Below are 19,424 nucleotides of genomic sequence, written 5' to 3'. Positions count from 1 at the left end.
TGGAAGCTATCATATCGTCGTCTATTTCGATTCTGATATTTAATATGTTTAAATATCAAAATCGAAATGTACTTAATTCAAGCACATTGTTTTTTTATTAACATTGAGACCTTAATTACTTAATATGTATATTAAATAAAAATTCAAAAAAGTTACTGTGCAATTCATGATAGCGTAGCATAGTGGCAAGACTGCTAGCAGCATTTCCCATTAAATCGCAATTCCGTTCCTCTGGACAAAAAATTAACCAGCCCTCCTGTCACCAGTGGAGGCAATAAGGCGTGCGGTTATACTTTTAATAAAGGTTTTTGCACTATTACACCATGGTCCACGAGTTTGAGACAAAGACATAACACGGAATCAGAGACGAAAATAAATAAATAATTTGAAATAAGGTCCTTTTTAATAGTTTTACAAGGTTAATTTTAATATAAAATTCGAAACCATCGGTTCGATATATAGATACCACTGAAACCAACAGGCAAGAAACTCGATAGTTACTATTTTTAATCAATCAAAAAGAATTTATATGTAATATTAATTTTAATTTTATGATTCTTATACGAATTTTAAAATTCGATTTTCATCTTTGAAGGTTTTTATCATCTGTGGTTTAGCATGAGCTTGAACGTCGATATATCAATTAGTCGGAAATAGCTTTGTGTGTTCATTAGGTCAAAGTCATGCCTGCCTCGATGTTCTAGTGGCTAGCTTATCAGCTTCGGGTATAGCGAGGTACGTGGTTTGGATACCGTGTCTGTTTTAAGGTGCTAGAAAGTTTGTTTTTATTTTCTCCTGCCTCGGTTACCACGTAACCCTGAAGGGGGTCCGCACGTGATACGGTACAATCTATCTTAATAATTTCGTGCAGATCTACGATAGATCCGATCGAGACCTATCCACAAGTATAGATCGTTAAAAAATATTGATTTTTTTTCGTAACATATATCCGTAAAATTCATATAATCAAAGATATTTAGATATTAAATACAATGACATGACAGTTCAACAAGCGGCCATGTTTGACGTTTACGGGTGCGTTCAGAAAGTTTGCTCCAAATAATAATTTCGTGCAGGTGTGTACGTTATTTAGTGAATTTATATTTGTTTAGTTTTAGTTATTTTACCCAAGCGAAGCCGGGTTTTTATCAAAAGACGAATAATTATCGAGGAACGGGACGTAGTGTCACACAACTTGTACGTATTCACTTTATTTCATCTGTTTTTTTTTTATGGCATTTGTTGACTGACGACAACAATACATAGTACTGTTATTTGGCGGTAGAATATCTTATGAGTGGGTGGTACCTACCCAGACGGGCTTGCACAAAACCCTACCACCAAGTAAAAAAGAAAATTATTTTATTTTATTTTAGGGAAACAAACAATGAGATGACACTTATATAATAAAAATAGACAATATTACATACATCAGCTAAGTCTCCACTGATCCCAATTACACAGTTATTAAAATTGAAAAAAAGGCTAACATACATAAAATCAAATAGTTAACATTATACAATTATTAATGAGATCAATAAACGTATATTAACGGAAATCTTACACAATTTCATAAAGAATAAAGTTAAACATAATTAAACGGAATATAAGGCATTAAATTTTATAAATTGATACATAAATTTATGTTATATATTTTTACTTCAATTAAAACAGTTTATTTGACATTCAAAACTCAGAGACAATTCAAGCTCTCGACCAATGATATCGCGTCAATTTTATGCCGAATGTTGGCTTTTTGTCTATTGTCCTCTCGTGTTTGGAATAGACTATAGGCATATAAATAACGCAAAAAGTAAAATTGTTGTGAACTCGAAAGTTTCAGATAGTTAATGAATATGAAAAGTCTAAATTGTATGTATGTTTATGCCATGTTTTTGTTTCTAGAAGCCAACTTATTGAATAACTTTTAATTTTACAATTAAAAAAAAAATTAAAAGATATTTTAGACTACAAATGTGCTTATAGAAATATTTAATTATATTATAACGGCTATAATAAATTTGTTTATTTTCATTCCGTCACTCGCCCGCTTCGTTGGGTGCAAGTTAAATATATATGGATATTATATAGATAACGCGTTCGACTTTGATTGATTTAATTAGTTTAGTTGAGTTGAAAATATTGAATTATATATATTACTATAAAAAATATAATACAAAGTTGGAATTTCTCAACTAGATTTCTTAGCGATTATTATACATCCGTTAATAACGGATTTTACGAAACTCAACCCCTAAGGAGCTAAAACGGGGGTTGGAAGTTTGTGTTTTATATATTTCGCGCTGGTAAAGCCGCAGGTTCAGCTAGTCATGGATAAAAGAAGGATACGCTCGTGTCTTGTATACTTTTATAATCTTTAAATGTCCTATTGTCTTTGTCCATTTATTAATTAATTAATTAATTAATCATGTATGTCTGATTATAAAATACAATGATTTGTCTAGACAATAGGTCTAGTTTAGCTTTTATTTATGGAAATTTTTATATATCTTTGTGTTGTATTTAAATATTTCTATAAAAAAACTAATATGAAATAAGTGGCTGTTTGAAAACTTTATTTCGAATTCATCTGAATTGGTGTTTCTTAATTTAATAACCTGTTTTTAATGAACCTTTTGTGTACCCGAACAGTCTTCGGCTAATGTTGCCATTCTCAAATAAGAGTAGCCAATACGACAAAATATAATAATAGTGTCTACTGACATAGAAACAGGCTCTGATCCCTCACTCATATAGTCCTATTACAATTGAATAAAATCAAATAGTAGACCCAAAAGGCACCATTAGAGAGCCAACCGGTGGCAGATTTTGACGAACAATAAGTCAATAAAGAACCAAATAATGTCTCAATCATTACCAGAAGTCACTCGGCTTCATCCTACTACTTTATGGCATACAAAATAGCCATAAAAATAAAATAGACAAATTTAGTAATTAGCTAAAGGCCTTAATAGCAGAATGTTTAATGAACAATTCGTCTAATTCATAAGAATATTTTAGATGACATACGTCTTTTATTCGAATACTATTTTCTGGATTTAATGAAGAGTTCATCAGTATTTAACGTATTCGTGAACAAAGTCGTCTTATTCAAAACGATTCGAGTCGTGTATGTACGTGCACACACGTAAACGTGTTCGTGTGTCCAATTACCAGACGAGAGACGACGAAACTTAACGATATTCGACCACAGGGACTGTCCAAAGGCAAGATCGAATTAGCTACCGAAATCGCTTTGCATACAACAAAAGGCGTTCATAATGAGTCCATTAGCATATTTGCAGCATTACGATGCGTGCGCGATTGACTGAATCGCCCTATTAGTCAGAGAGCCGGTCGCGTTTTATGCTTTCTTTAATACTTCGGTATGTATGTATGTATGTATGTCGTAGCCCTTGCTGTTACTCAATGGTGTTTATGGTTATTTAATAGCTTAACACTGCGGCCTTCAGTGTCGTTAGGTGTCAAGGAGATCGCGTTCTTGTGATCTAATTTTATCTAGTGTTATAAGAAATGTAAAAACTGAAGTTATTGATTTTAATTACTATTTTTTTTTTTTTTGTTAATCGATTGAAAAGAGGTTGCTTCTATGGTCGTTTGTTTTTTAATTACTTTTTTTGTTGAGACGACGATTGGCTTTAAGAAAATAAATATCAAATTGTGGTATCGACTGTTAAACGATTTTATCTCAATTTAAGATCATTGGATTACTAGTTGAAGTTTTAATTTAAATTCAATATTATTTTACATTAAATAAAATTAAACCGGTTTAGGACTTTGTGCTGGATGATGTGGATTATATCAAATCTTTATTCTAACAGCAAATGGATAATATCTTATATTGCGGGTTTTTGGTGAGCCAGTGTAATTATAAGTACAAGTATCATACTAAATCGTGTGGTTGGTGGCGCATTGAGGGAATATCTAACTTTATGTTATATATTCAATAGTTAACAATTTTAACGAGTTGAAAATATTTTATTCACTTTTTTGAATTACGCCTGGTAACCAATACTATCCGTAATCCGTAAGCATAATAAATCGTTTCTTGAATATCGTAATAGGACATAAATAGATGTTTAGATCGAAAAACTTTTATAAAATTAAGTAACACAGACATTACTTGAATATAAAAACTCGTTTGAGACGTTACGTATTCATACTGCACGTATACGCTTTCAAAGTAAATCTCAATAACCTAAGTCAGATCGATGAGCCGGTAAAGGAAAAAGGCGTCGATTGAATTCTGACTTCAAGTGATATGACGTCACACTAGTAAATAACTTCACGCTTAGCTGGAGGGAAATATATTAATATTAGAAATGCTTTGAAATATACCGTTACATTTTTAATTTATGTAACATTAACATCCCAGTCGTGAGACCGGGCAAAGGTTGAGAAGATTTCGAGCTTATTGGGATACGCGGGTACAAATAAACACTAATTATAAATATGATTTAAAAATATGAATATATTGTAATTTTTTAAATTGAACGACTGTTTTTGTGCTAAGATCCACATTGTTCGGAGTAGTTGTTGTTAATCAAAATAGAACCTCGATAAATCGAACTTCAACGGAGACACAAAAACGTCGTGGTTTTATATTGGTTTAGATTATATCGCACCTAATTTTGTGCTATATTTACTAAGTACACACACTTGTAAAACATACTTCTAAGTAGTAATGTGTCTGTAATATTCATAAGGTTATACTTTTTCTTCGAGCAATAGAGATTATTAATTTAAATCATCAAGTTATAATGGTACTGGTAATCGTTGATCGATATACATATGTCGAATATATTGTTTTCATATTCTAGAGGATGATATGAAATGGTCGAAGGGAATTAGCGACTGTTTGTAGTTTCGAGAATTCAGATTTTATGTAATGTTGTAATTGAGACTTGACCGTAAGGGAACAAGGTTTTTATTATTCGAGTTGTAACGGATTTCAACATATCAAAGTTCTACTGGGCTTCACACGAGCAGAATAGGGGTCTATCGTAAAACGTTTATATCGAAGGACAAACAGATTTATTTATATTTATTAAGATATTAAATAATTAGAGGAATGAAAAAATAAACAAGAATTGTATAAATAGTATTTTTTTTCGATGAGCTCCTAGCCTACAAATAACATGTCGAGCTCAATGGCACGGACAGACGGATGTTATGAAGATCCATGTACGACACATGGATCTTCATAACCTCCAAGGTATTTGACGACGTAGTTACGACTGTTTGAAAACGAATGTTATTCAACACAACTATTACTACATAGGTATTTGAAGATAAGAAGTTATCTATAGCAAGTTCATGTTGAATTAAATTAAATCGTTTTATTTGTAAGAAAAACACTGCGCATGGCCTATTTGGTTGTAAAGTAAGCCATTTTTTAAGGAGAAGTACTGGAGGTTATTTAACTATTCCAATGGAAGTAGGAAAAAGATAAACCTTAGATTTACGTATTTCATGCGATTCGCTAATAACTCAGCTATATTGTGCACTACTAAGAGTTTATGATTAATATATCTTTATTTATAATACAACACTACTACACTTAACTACTTATTTCCACTTTAATTTTACTTCCAAAATTCCGATAACAGTTTCGTCGACGTTAAAAACACCAATTTTTCGCAAATCCATAGTGAATATCATAGATTAATCAAGCTCTCGACCAACGATATCGTTAGCTGTCAAATGTTGTTTATTCGGCTTTTTCCTGTTATGGTTGGAATAGAGTATATGTTGTTCTAAAAAGGTTTTGGTTCCCTTCGCCGCCGGCGCGATATCGATTATAAACAAATCAATATTTTTATTTCATATCATAAGAAAAAGTATTGTTTGACACACGAATATTTTACGACAAAAAACATTACTTATCTAAGCAATGAGTGCAATCGTATCCCAAATAGGTGTACGATTCAGCTCCCAAGTTAGCTTCCAAAACCCACCAATGATTTTCAATGGTACCCTTTGTAGTTGTGACGGCCTGTGACAATGGGTCAGGTATGTCAGAAAAATAACGATAATCATGTTAAAATTTAAAGATCAAATAAATATGAAATAAGTTTAATATAGTTTTCATGCAATCAAGTAATTAGTTTTATTAAAACAAAGATTTTATCTCTTTCCAGGTGGGCGGCGTGGTCTGCCATGGGTTGTTTCGGGTCGCCGGGCGCCAAGAGTGGCGAGGATGACGCCAAATCACAGAAGCGGCGCAGTGACGCAATTACCCGCCAACTGCAAAAAGATAAGCAGGTGAGAGATGTTCTGATGAGTTTATAATATACGAAACGTACGACTTCGCTGACATCAGTTATGTAACATATCTTTATACTTCATATATTGTATTATAATATCATATTTAATCATATAAATAGTAGATCTTGAAGTCCTGAATTGGACCAGTACATGTCGTACAGGTTTTCTGTCAAGAAATTGTCAGTGACCACCTGGATTTGGAGATTGGCACTGTTGCTTTGCTGTATCGGGTAACTCCCGACGTTGTGAAGGTCCTAAGCCGAGGGGCCACACACAGAAGGCACTTTTAGGACGTTCGTATAACATAAAAACTGATTGGATTTTTCAATCGAAAAATTCGCAGTAATGGCCTGAAGTCTAGGAAGCCCGTAAAGCCGTTGCACCTGCGTCTGAATTCATTCCGGTCGTGTCGGATTATGAGAGTGAGGTGAGGTGAAGGAATACAGAGTGCACCTGTGTTTGCGAATCCTCTTGTGCACTATGATGCGTCCTGCGTAGTTGGTTGGTCGCCCTTGAGATTGGCCTCCCCGTGGCTTAAATCGGTCAGGACGACATTATCATCATAAGATCTGACTTGAGTTTAAATACTAGACGTCTCACGCTGTCGAGTTATAAGAGACAACAGCGGACACCGAAAAACAAAACGTGTTCTTGCGAAAAAACTTTGAACACTTGCGAAATGAAAAAATCCTTTCTGTTATCTAAGGCTCATTTTAAAAGACTTAATTTTGATTTGTAATAAAATGTTTCAGCTATATCGTGCAACGCATCGCTTGCTACTACTCGGCGCTGGTGAGTCAGGGAAATCGACGATCGTGAAGCAGATGCGAATCCTACACGTGAACGGCTTCTCCGACAAGGAGCGACGCGAGAAGATCGAGGATATCAAGAAGAATATACGAGATGCGATACTTGTGAGTGGTATTTATTAGGACATGAATAGTAGGTATAGCAGAGATCATTATTTATCTCGCTGGAAAAACGTATGTACGTATTAGGTTGTATGAGTTTGGGGGGGGGGCATGAAGTGGGGAATGTGTGGCTCAATGGCGAAAGAAACGGCAATACTTCCGTCTCTTGGCAACGTCACTTCATCGCTTAAAGCAGAGATCCTGACTTTATATGATCCAATTTTCCCAATATTTAATTCAATCAATAGTTTCTTTTTTTTTTAAATAGTGTTGTAATTTTGTAATAATTTTAACACGAGTGATCTGTTGAGAAATATGAACATCTATTTTTAATTGAATTTTTATTTTTAAATATAAAGTTTAATCTTTTTCACATTTCATGGGTACTATAAGGTATGTGAATTGAAGTTTCTAGTGATGTATTCATGATACAATCAAATAAGTCGATAAAATATGTAATCGACATTATTGATAGTAAGCAATTAAATTTTAACGACGTCAAAAATGGGACTGCCCTATTTATTTATTATTTTTTTGGTTTTTGGTAATTTTATTTACTTTGTTATAAAGTCTGAATATCTCTTATAGATTTAGAAACATAAAAACGTGTACTTAAATTGTATTTTTAATAATTCTTACGGTATATTTTTTTTAGTTGCCGGTTGAATTTCTTATAATATAGATATTTTTGTATTTAAATCCATATTTATTAAGTTATGATTTCTAATCAATATTATCTGTGTGTGAACCAGTGTAAGATCAAAGGATATGATAAATTAATAGCGAGTTTCAGAATGTTGTATAATATAAAAAAAAATAATTGTATTTGTAATGTCTACAAACCAAAGTAACAAAATTTAAGAGTACAATTAATTTTATGTAGTAATCAGTAATCTTTTAATTTAGTTTTTGATGCTGCCTGCAAATAATAATTTTCAGATATGTTATAAATAAACCAATCTAATTTAATTTGATGGTAGAACCATGGTCCATAGACATTAGCTCTGTTAAAACTATTAATCATTCCTTACATAGTCAGTGCGCCAATTAGGAACTAAGATGATCCCTTGTACCTGTAGTTATGCTGTCACTCACCTTTAAAACCGTAACACAATAATACTAAGTATTGTTGTTTGGTGGTAGAATATATGATGATGATGATGGGTGGTACGTGCCCAGACGGGCTTGCACAAAGTCCAACCACAACACAATATGTTTCTGGATATCTGTTTATTTAAGAATATTAAGTATAACATTTTGATCCTGATGTGGTGTGGTTGAGGTGTGGTTACTCCTTGCGGTGTCTACAAGCAAAGGTGAACACTTACCATCAAGTACGGACGTCATTGTTTTGTTCGCCTGCCAGATAATATTTAAAATAATTTTGATGGTATCCAATTGCAAGATCACTAAACCGGCAGTATTCTCTAGGTGTGAGTTTTTTCTTCTTCCAGACAATTACTGGTGCGATGAGTACCCTGACTCCGCCCATCCCTCTCGAAAAGCCGGAGAACAAGGCGCGCGTCGATTATATACAGGTACGGAACATCTTTACGCAATCTATGCTAATTTTACTAATGCGAAAGTGACTCTGTCTAACCTCTGTCTGTCTGTCGCTCTTTCACGGACAAACCACTCAACCGAATTTGATGAAATTTTGTATGAACCAAGTTTCAACACCGAGGAAGATAGACATAGGCTACTTTTTATACCTAACTCCTGACTACCAGCGTTTCAGTCAGACCCGTCAACTCGGCAGAATTGCCGCCGGCGACAACTAGTCCGTGAACAGTATCAAAAATTAAAGATTCGTGATAATTTAATGTCCAAACGATATAGAGTTAAATAAACATAACCTTAATACTTTGATTATTTGTGAAAAAAATATAATAATTGGTAATATATCTAATAATATGATTGTCTAAACTCGTCATCCTATAGGATGTGGCGTCCCAACCGGATTTCGATTACCCGTCAGAGTTCTACGAACACACGGAGGAGCTGTGGAAGGACCACGGCGTGCAGCGCACCTACGAGCGCAGTAACGAGTACCAACTCATCGACTGTGCCAAGTAGTATGTAAAAACAACCTTAATATAATGACCACTAGGGCCAGGCTACTTTGACAATAAACTTTTCTTTTTTTTTTTTTTTGTAAAAGTAATTAGTAAAAATTGGTCCTAGTGTGTGTCTTAAATAATTTATTCATTAATGTTAAGTGAAACCTAAACCTCAAGATATATTAAAATAATAATGATCCCCCCCCCCCCCAGCTTCCTGGACCAGGTGCACATCATAAAGCGCGCCGACTACACGCCCACGGAGCAGGACATCCTGCGCTGCCGAGTGCTCACCTCGGGCATCTTCGAGACGCAGTTCGTCGTCGACAAAGTCAATTTCCAGTGAGTGACACTACCCTCGGATCACGGCGTCACTATCATGGACCTATTTACTATATGTGTACCTCATAAATTGGGTATTTACCTGACCGTCTTCAAGCTATGTATCACAAATAAATACATAATATTATGTATTGAAACTAAAAATTCCCATTGAACTCATAGACAACCTCGGCTTGTATGGAGATCAATTTAACCAATGTTCACTACATACAATAATAAATACACAGTCGAAATTCGGCTTCCGATGGATTTACTGCTGATGAAAATGATTAATAGTTAATGAAAGTTTTAATTTGGTATGATAATATACAGGGTAGAGTAGCTAATTGTATTTTAATGTTATTAGTTCTTTTTTCTTTGATTACACCTGATACTAAATAATAGCTAAATAAAATCAAGTCAAATTCACATTATTTCGAAATTGTGAACGACAAAATTCAACTTTTCCTTCGAGTCTAATATCCGTAACCAAAACTATCCAAATCCTGAAACCGGTAAAATATTATTCATATATCCGTATGCATTTCTATATAGAACCGAAATTATATATCCGTGTCGTCCCTGATAAAATTTGAGTATTTTTTTTTGTATATAAGTTTGATCTTATCATCTTGCATAATTTATCATTTATTATTCCCCCTTCCAGCATGTTCGACGTGGGCGGCCAGCGGGACGAGCGACGCAAGTGGATCCAATGCTTCAACGACGTGACCGCCATCATCTTTGTGACGGCCTGCTCCTCCTACAACATGGTGCTGCGTGAGGACCCCACGCAGAACCGGCTCAGAGAGTCGCTCGACCTCTTCAAGAGTATATGGAACAATAGGTGCAAAAATACTGAGTTCTTGTATAAATAAACTTTTTAACTTAGTAGCACTTGTACGCACACTGGTCGAAATTCGACAACAATAATTGTTGCAAATTTAAAAAAAGCCTTCTTTTTTTCCAATTTTTTTATTGATAACACTAAACCTCGTCAAATAAATAGCTACTTAGAAAAGAAATCAGCTAACAAATAGACGAAGAAAAGTAACTCTACTGTTTTTTGTCTGCGTCTTTTTATATATAGGTAAGACATAATGGGATGGCCGGTCGGTAACTTAAATTCGTTTCTTGTTAACGTTGCCTAAAGTACAATTTCCATATTCATTTATTCCCGATAAAAAAATTATCTCGTAAGATCGTTTGGTTTATGTTAGGGAGTCATTTAAAATGTTATAAAGTAGATGCATCAAATGCAGTAACTAATTACAATTAACAATGCATTTACACTACAACTAGAAACATTATTCAGCTCTGCAATATTTTTACTCAATAACTCACATAATGTAAAGATGGCTATGAAGAAATATGAGCAGGAACAAATATGAAATGAATGAATAGAAGTCACAACACTGACAATAATTCGTGCTACGATGACGTCGGTGTCCGCGTTCCGCTCCCCAGGTGGCTGCGCACGATATCGGTGATCCTGTTCCTGAACAAGCAGGACCTGCTGGCGGAGAAGGTGCTGGCGGGCAAGTCCCGGCTGGAGGAGTACTTCGCGGAGTTCGCGCGCTACCAGACGCCGCCCGACGCCTGCCCCGACGCGCGGGACCACCCCGAGGTCGCGCGCGCCAAGTACTTCATCCGCGACGAGTTCCTCGTGAGTACCGCGCACGCACGGCCCCCGGCACCCCCCCGGCCCCCGTGCGTGCCCCGCGCTCACCCCCCGCGTGTTGCAGCGCATCAGCACGGCGAGCGGGGACGGCAAGCACTACTGCTACCCGCACTTCACGTGCGCGGTGGACACGGAGAACATCAAGCGCGTGTTCAACGACTGCCGCGACATCATCCAGCGCATGCACCTGCGGCAGTACGAGCTGCTCTAACGTGACACCGGTGGGTATCCCGGCCGCTTCTGCGTGGACTCGTTCTAGCTCTAGCCGAATGTGTTTTAGATCAATCAAATACTGGCTTCGTTTGTTTGTTCATAATAATGAAACAAAATCGATATCAGTGATGAGAATAGCTTGGAATGTCTCCGAAGTCATTTTGGATGATTGATCTTTTCTCCCTTACATTGTGTTATTCTACCGCTAAACAACAGAATCCATTATTGTCGTGTTCCGGATTGAAGGGTGAGTGAGCCACTGTAGCTACAGGCACGAGGGACATAAAATCTTAGTTCACAAGGTTGGTGGCGCCTTGGCGATGTAAGGAATCGTTAATATTTCTTATAGCGCCATTGTCTATGGGCGGTAGTGATCACTTTGACATCAGGTGGCCCATTTGCACGTTCGCCTATACAATAAAAGAAAAAAAGTGACGGATAATAATATACAATTGTGGACATATAAGGGTAACATAAATACAGATTAAATAATACCTAAGATGTTTTCATTACGTACGTACGGGTCTACGGTCTTTACCAAATGAAAAAAAAAAATTGTGCTTTTTTTTTTCGTTTTAAGTTTCGAGATTGAATTCTCTGTTTTTGCTTATTGCACTTTAGTTCTTAATTTCTTCTTCAAAAGATATTTTTATAAAGTTTTAAGTGTAAACTTGACTTTTAGTGCAGTTTGTCTAAAATAGATGCTATGTTCAAGAAACGATTAGTTTAGCTTACGGATAGTCGAATTGTCTACAAGGTGTAACGCAGGAGCACTTACGGGCTGGATATTTTTTTAACGAACAGTAGGATACATTTGTGAAGATAACATAATTACGTGCAATAAAAATGTACACGTTAACTGAACCTTTGTAAGCGCAAATAAGTTACTACGACAAGAATATACCACAGATGTTCTGCCCTGATGAACTCTGCTTTTGTTTGAGTCAGATGGATGGTTGAATATGTACGATCCGGAGATCACAGTGCACCAGCTACATTGTCTGATTGTTGGATCACAGTCTTATGGTGGTGGGTCAGTAATTGTATGGCAGATATTTGTGTATCAGCACGCGTGCTGCAAAGCGTATATATTAAGGCCCGATTGGAGGAAAATTCATAAACAATATTTTATAATAAATAGTGATACCGTCAGTTCTTTTGGGATATTGTGGGATACCTTAAATATGTTGAAGTCACAGTATTTGAGTTCACAATGATCATCAGACGTTAACATAACTGATGAATTTGAGATTCAAGTTTTTAAAGAGTTGGTCAAAAGACAAGTTATACAAAGGAATCCAGTACCATTCAAGAGATCTCAAATGTTGATTTATCATTGTACGTCCAGACTGATGCAGTCAATGTTTTTAAAAAGAAAAACCAGACCATACCCAGTGAGCTTTATAAAAATGTTCTCTACGAAAGCACAATACTGATAAATTTCTTTACAACATGATGATGACACGATGATAATATTTATTCAACAATATATCTATATATTATACCGTTAGCAATCAACGAACGCGAATAAAGCTGTTTACAAACGAATTTGTGCACATTTTCCTGCTTCTTAATTTTAAATAAGTGTTATTGTTAAAAAATGTTTCTATAATTTTGTCAATTTTACTAATTCGTAAATTTAATTTAGTGTATTATGTCTTTATCCTATACTTCCTATTATATGTTAATTAGTAACGATTAATTAGCCTATACGAGTCCAAAGTGAATACAATGAATGATTATTTTGTAATTTTCAGAAGATAAAAGAGAAGAGCGATGCGCGCCGACACTGGCTTGACAGTCGGCGACACAGCAGAGACCCCCCAACCCCCCCACGCCACGCGACAGACTCGAGCAGGCCCGACTGCCGGCACTTGGCGTAAAACTTACATTTGTCGTACGGTAGTAAGTACTCGCAGCCCTCACTCACGTGTAGCGTCTCTTTCCAGTCGCGAGGTAATCAATACAACCGCTGATTATATCTATATACAGCGTTTCCTTTCCAATCAAACTTACTAGAAGCTATATATAGATAGATAACACACGGCCCTTTACAAATAATCATAACTTCTTAATAGAACACCTGTATTATCTATCTTACATATGGCTATGTACGCACGACAAATCGAAATCTTATGTCAATTGCCTAAAATTTTGGTTATTATAATGTAAGTTGTAAAGTCGCTACGACGTAAAGAGTTATTTTTGATTGAACAGCGTGAAGTGGCGTTATAGTCGCATTATTTCTAATTATGGATACTTTGGTGATTATTTCGTGTAGCAATATAGCACGTATATTTTGTAACCGAATAGAAAAAAAAAAAACAAATGCACAATACCATGAAAGAATACGTATTTAATACAATTATGAGATGTATGTAAAACTTTTATTCTACATTTTTATACATGCCGGTAACTATAATAGAATTATTTAGTACTATATATATTCAGTCGCGTGGCCAGTGTACCATTTGCTAGTGTTAACAAATTCGACCGCCGGGAGGCCAGTGTCACTGTGATTTCCTTTCGCATGGTGTTTCCGAACGTTCAGCACGCTGGCAACTTCGATTTTCTAAAATGGAATACATCAGCTCGATGTGTAAGGCAGTTTTAGTTAGCACCCCCGTCATGCAAAAAAAAAAAAAAGTAATGTATAGTTTACGTCAAAAATATATTTACTATTTAGTCTGTATCACGAAAAAGGCGCGAAAGTCAATTTTTTATTCGACATTTTGTAATAAATAGTCGCACCGTTATAGTATAAACATTTTATAAATTTGCGGATTATAAGGTATCGTGTTACAAACTTGTACCTATGTGTAAAAATATTTTATGATTTATATTTCGGAAGTAACACCAAAGAAGAAATTAAAAGAGTTCATACCATTAATTATATTTGTATTTAGAAAAGCAATGAAGCGGTTGGCGAGCGTTAGAATGCCATTTTATATTAAGGATCATTGTGTAAAGCGATTTTAACCGGAGGCTAGATTTAGTATTCATACGGAAAAAGCACAGTTTTGCTTTTACTAAACAATATAGTAACATTTTGTTTTACTTCTTGTTGACAGTTAACGTTTTTTTTATTTGTTTTATCGTTGACATTAAAATATATCTTGACATTTAATTTTCGAACTGAAAATACGTACCATAGACATAATATGTTTGCACACACGTTTAAAAAAAAAAGAAAAAGTGGTACCCAAGTGTAGACCAAATTTTATTTCGTAATCGTTTATTGGAATGTTGGTATACGTTAATAGTTAAATATACAATTTTTGTATCGCATATTTTGTTTTTTTTTTTTTTTGAAGCAATGATTCGATTTTGAACTTTGTTCTTTTTTCTGTCTGTATATTTTTGAACTCGGAGATTTTTTTTTCTATTCTATTTTAAAATACGCGTCCTCTCGTTATTTTGCGGATGCATTGTTAGATTTATTTTACATTTAGTTTTATAAAGTGTCTTCCATTGTGTAATAGTTTTTTTATTTACCTTTTTTTGTTTATTATTAGATGACTTGATAGGTTGTTTAATTTAACGCACATTTTGACTATAACAACAAAAAGCAGAAAAGCTTTTGATATATTTAACTTATAGAATAGTTCTTATTATATGAAAATTTCTTTATATTAAGGTCCAAAGAGTTCGCCGCCCGTATCCGATACGGTGCTTATAATATCAATCATAGCAGTATTTGACTTTAATTGTTCATTTCTTTCTAATTTATAATATATTTCCCATATATTTTTAGGACATATTTAGCCCTAAGTACAAATGTTACTAACATTATCGCCCTAACATAAATAAATAATTATTATTAATATAAATAAAAAAAAATATATTTTATTTATAGAATTGGTTTATGTACTTACAAGACGCGTTGTTAGAAAATACACTGAAAGATCTATTTTTCGTTATTTCTTTTATTATTAATAAGAATTCGTTAGGTTAGTTTTAATTTTTGTTTTTTTTTTTTTTCGCATTTCCTAACACGCTTCGTGAATATGAAACTATTTAATTGTAATTAATAATTATATTTATAATGATATGGTCCTTAATATACAATGCTGAAGCGTTGGTTAGTGTAATGTGCCATAATGAAGTGTTGCTAGCGGAAACACCATAATGTTACCATATAAAAAAAAAATATAAATATATATATAATTACAAAATATGTTTACAATTAAGCTGATCCTTCCTAGTAATTTGTAAATTAACGCTATTTTGCTTTGTAATGATAAAAGTGTCGTTATATTATTTTTTAAATATATATATGAATTATGAAACGTATTTCTTTTTTATCTCTTGTTTTTAAAAATTTTAATTGTAAGTAGGGAATTATAGTGTATGTCGAACGAGTGTGTTGCGTTATGCGATTGAGCCGGGGTCGCTCAAACTTTCTTTAGATTTTGTCAATATTTATATAAAAACTTTTCATACGAATAAATTCCATTGTTTAATAATTCTTATATATGAAAATTCTGTTTGTAAACGAATTTTTAGAATTAAATAAATGCAATTCGTTTTTTTTTTTTTAATTTGTTACTAAGGATGTAAGAAAGAATTTTACAGTTGTGTGTTTAATTATTTATTTTGTACACTTGTTTCTGGTAGTCGTAGGCTCTTTAAATACTTTTATATAGCTATATATTTAATATGACTATGTGCAATAAGAGCGGCTCCCGAATAACACAGTCTTAGAAATCATTGTGAAATAACACGGCGTCTTATATACTTATGTATATGTAACTTAAAAAATAATATTTGGTAGCTAATTAATTAAGTTTTAGACTTATCGCGATATTGAAATGAATGCAAAAGTAACAAAAAAAATATTTAATATTAATGTAGACTGTCGATTCGTGAAGGTATCCTTTCCTAGCAGATCTGCTGTCCACTGATAGTCGGATGTGAACACATTAGCTGGTCCGCGTTTTTAACTTACCAAATGTAAGCAGTGGCTGGAGTGCTTTGAGGTAATCTACCTAAAGTTCTTCAGGATGCACATAGAGTTGTTGCAACCTACTAAATTAATTATTTATTTTTTTATTGTATACCGGGAATAGTTAGATTACTTAGTCCGTTCCACGAGTCGAACTCCAAGGGTGCAAAATACTCGCACCTCATTGGTTGATGCGCGCGTCTACAGATAAACGAGACGAATCCTAAGTAATGATTGAACCAAAATTGTGACGGGCATTCACTAATGACCGCACAAGAGCAATGTTTTTTGGAGACTCGTTTTGTAGAATGACATTTAATGCATATAGATTACATTGGTTAATTTCCTAGTGATTGTAGAATCTTTGGTCAATCTTTGACCTTCGATTCGACGATACAGTTGAATAACGTCATAACAGCTCTATGTAGTTTCCTCCGCTAACATTAGGTACATTAGCAGTACTTATAACGGTCACTTATATAGACTCGAACGTCAATATGGAGGTTTTGTAGAATTTACAATATTTTTTGTTTTAACTTTTTGTATTTGGCCAGTTAAAAATGTGAGGGTGGACGTCGCGAGGAGCGTACTGTGTGTTAGTCGCGTACATACAGATAACGTGAGCGCATGGGATGTAGTTGACGAAATAATACTTAAAGAACAAAAAAAATATTTAAAAAAAAACCGCTTTTTGTCTTTGAACTTCTTGAATCTCAATAAATACGCGGTAGCGAAAAGATTTATACACATTCATTGAATCCGCAACAATTACTACTTCTAGTTGTAAACTAACCCAAGAAATAAATATATCGTTTGAAAATCATAACATTATCTGTGACGAAATGGCGCGTTATTTTGTATCTGTCGACGTGATTCGCCGCCGACACGCCCCCCCAGCCCCCTCCTCCCCGCTACACACCCCGCCCCCTCGTACAATTAAGAAAGCGCAATAACAAGTGAGTCATGTATGTATAAAGTAGTTTAGAATACTTTGTATGTTTTTCGATATGTAGATGATTACTGCCAGCGTCGACGTCGAGTATCGATCGCACTAAGATGTAAAACTTTATAAAGTAAGTCTCAGTTTCGGTGTTCGGAAACGATATGTTTATTTATGAAATCTTCGAGGCAGGCAACTTTTTAGCGTACTGCGTAGCGTAAAGTAAATTTAGTTTGCGTGATCGACTCCTTGACTATAAGTAGTTGATGTCCGTTGCCAACAACCAAATAGTATTGAACAATTCCTCCTTTTTTAATATATCTTTCATAGTAGATAAGTGAATGTACTTGCGCACAATATGTATGTGAGGACGGTGTCGTATATCTTCTGTTCGAACTCTCAAAGTGCAGCGCTCGCCGCAAATATTTTTGGTAACGTTTTACTCGTAGGCCGAGAGTGGCTGTCCGCATGCCCTTCACATCCGTTTCGCTCTAGATATTAAAATGATGGCATTTAAATCATAGTGCTCATAGATTTTTTTCCATTGTAGCACAAACGTGTTTTCTCTCAATTTTTGGTAGTTTTATTTTATAAAAAAAAAGTTAATAATAAAAATTTTACGTAGCGTAGCTCGAACACTTCCGTTACGTATTCGTGAACAGCACTGTACATTGTATTCGTTGCCGACGGACTGCGGATTATCGTGTATTTACTCTTAATACCTACGTTTAAATATATACTGAAAAAAAAAATCTATATTTTTAACAATTTAATTTAAAAAAATATACCTAATTATTGAAATTCCTAAAGATTAAAAATGAAATTTTTAATATTTACGTGTATAGTAGTGTTTACTGCGAGTTGATTATTATTAATAACAAACGCTTATAATTTTATCGTTTCAAGAGAATCGCAAAGGGAATATATTATTTACTGTCCAAGAAATTAATTATCTATAACTGATGTGTACACAAAAATCAGTTTCAGGTACTTTGAATCCGACTTAATGTATGTAAAAATAAATGTTGTTTTAAAATTGTGAATTTTTATTTATTTACCTCAAACCCTTGGTGTGTTTATTTATTAAATATAGCGCACGTTACAGTTGCCGACATCTTTTAAGGTATTATTATTTATTTTAAACTTATATGCAGATATCGAAGCGTGAAAGTTCTTTAATAAATTAATTTAAATTTCCCTACGTTTGCTTAGAATCACTTTGGCTGATTTTTTTATAATAAAGTTAAACCTTGCCATGTCAGATCAGGTATTATACAGCAGTACTCAGTATTGTTGTTCCGGTTTGAAGGGTGAGTGAGCCAGTGTAACTACAGTCACAAGGGACATAACATCTTAGTTCCCAAGGTTGGTGGCGCATTGGTGGCATATTTCTGAATTTTGTAATGACTTTTCGTAATAAGCTTTAAAACATCGACATCGTTTGAGACTGAGACAGCGGAAAAGTTAGCCTTTGTTAGCACTAGATGTCTGTATTCAAACTATCTTCATAAAAATAAAAAAATAGAAGTGCGAGCATCCGGTTGAAACGGAGTTGCTTTAGCTATATATTATGTATTAAACAACACAAATTAACAACGTTCGAGAATAATCAAATGTCAATGACAAACTCGTTATTAAAATTCCGTGTGCATTAATACAAGAACAAAAAATAAGTCTCAATAATATTATACAAAACCGAATACAATACTCGCCTGGAGAGACAACGCTATTAACGTGACGATTTCTGCCAGTTCACTCTATAATCCGCAACAGCGCCCCTCGGCTAGCGTACATTCGTATAATAGAGGCTATGACGAGACGTTGCAAGCCGAGGACCGGGACCGCCGGCACACGCGACAGCTCCAAATAATCGTGATCGTATATTTTATCTGATATTATTCCGTCCATAGACAAAACTATCTTATAAAAAAAATCTAACAAAGTAAAATTGTCGTCCTAGTAGAGACGCGACAAAGCAGATTTTTTTTAGAAATAAATTAGAGGCATTGCGGCCTATGTTGGACAGTTATTTCTTCAAAATTAAAATATAATTTTGTTTAAATTT

At 34.3% G+C, this 19,424-nt stretch overlaps 1 protein-coding gene across 3 annotated transcripts in view; it reads left to right on the top strand.

The window, feature by feature from the left end:
* LOC113401827 (guanine nucleotide-binding protein G(s) subunit alpha) overlaps positions 1 to 15,763 on the top strand; it is a 35,705-nt gene extending 19,942 nt beyond the window's left edge. For all 3 annotated transcript variants that reach the window (XM_064218849.1, XM_064218848.1, XM_064218850.1), the window contains exons 3-11: positions 6,162 to 6,285; positions 7,041 to 7,202; positions 8,654 to 8,737; positions 9,141 to 9,274; positions 9,473 to 9,601; positions 10,248 to 10,427; positions 11,048 to 11,246; positions 11,326 to 11,482; positions 13,232 to 15,763. In XM_064218849.1, the coding sequence (XP_064074919.1) occupies positions 6,181 to 6,285; positions 7,041 to 7,202; positions 8,654 to 8,737; positions 9,141 to 9,274; positions 9,473 to 9,601; positions 10,248 to 10,427; positions 11,048 to 11,246; positions 11,326 to 11,472 (1,140 nt within the window). In that variant the 5' untranslated portion in view covers positions 6,162 to 6,180 and the 3' untranslated portion in view covers positions 11,473 to 11,482; positions 13,232 to 15,763. The remainder of the gene's footprint in view (positions 1 to 6,161; positions 6,286 to 7,040; positions 7,203 to 8,653; positions 8,738 to 9,140; positions 9,275 to 9,472; positions 9,602 to 10,247; positions 10,428 to 11,047; positions 11,247 to 11,325; positions 11,483 to 13,231) is intronic.
* Positions 15,764 to 19,424: the final 3,661 nt, after the last annotated feature.

The sequence above is a fragment of the Vanessa tameamea genome, chromosome 25 (assembly GCF_037043105.1).
Source record: "Vanessa tameamea isolate UH-Manoa-2023 chromosome 25, ilVanTame1 primary haplotype, whole genome shotgun sequence".
In the NCBI taxonomy this organism is placed as follows: domain Eukaryota; kingdom Metazoa; phylum Arthropoda; class Insecta; order Lepidoptera; family Nymphalidae; genus Vanessa; species Vanessa tameamea.
This window is presented reverse-complemented; position numbering and strand designations above follow the sequence as displayed.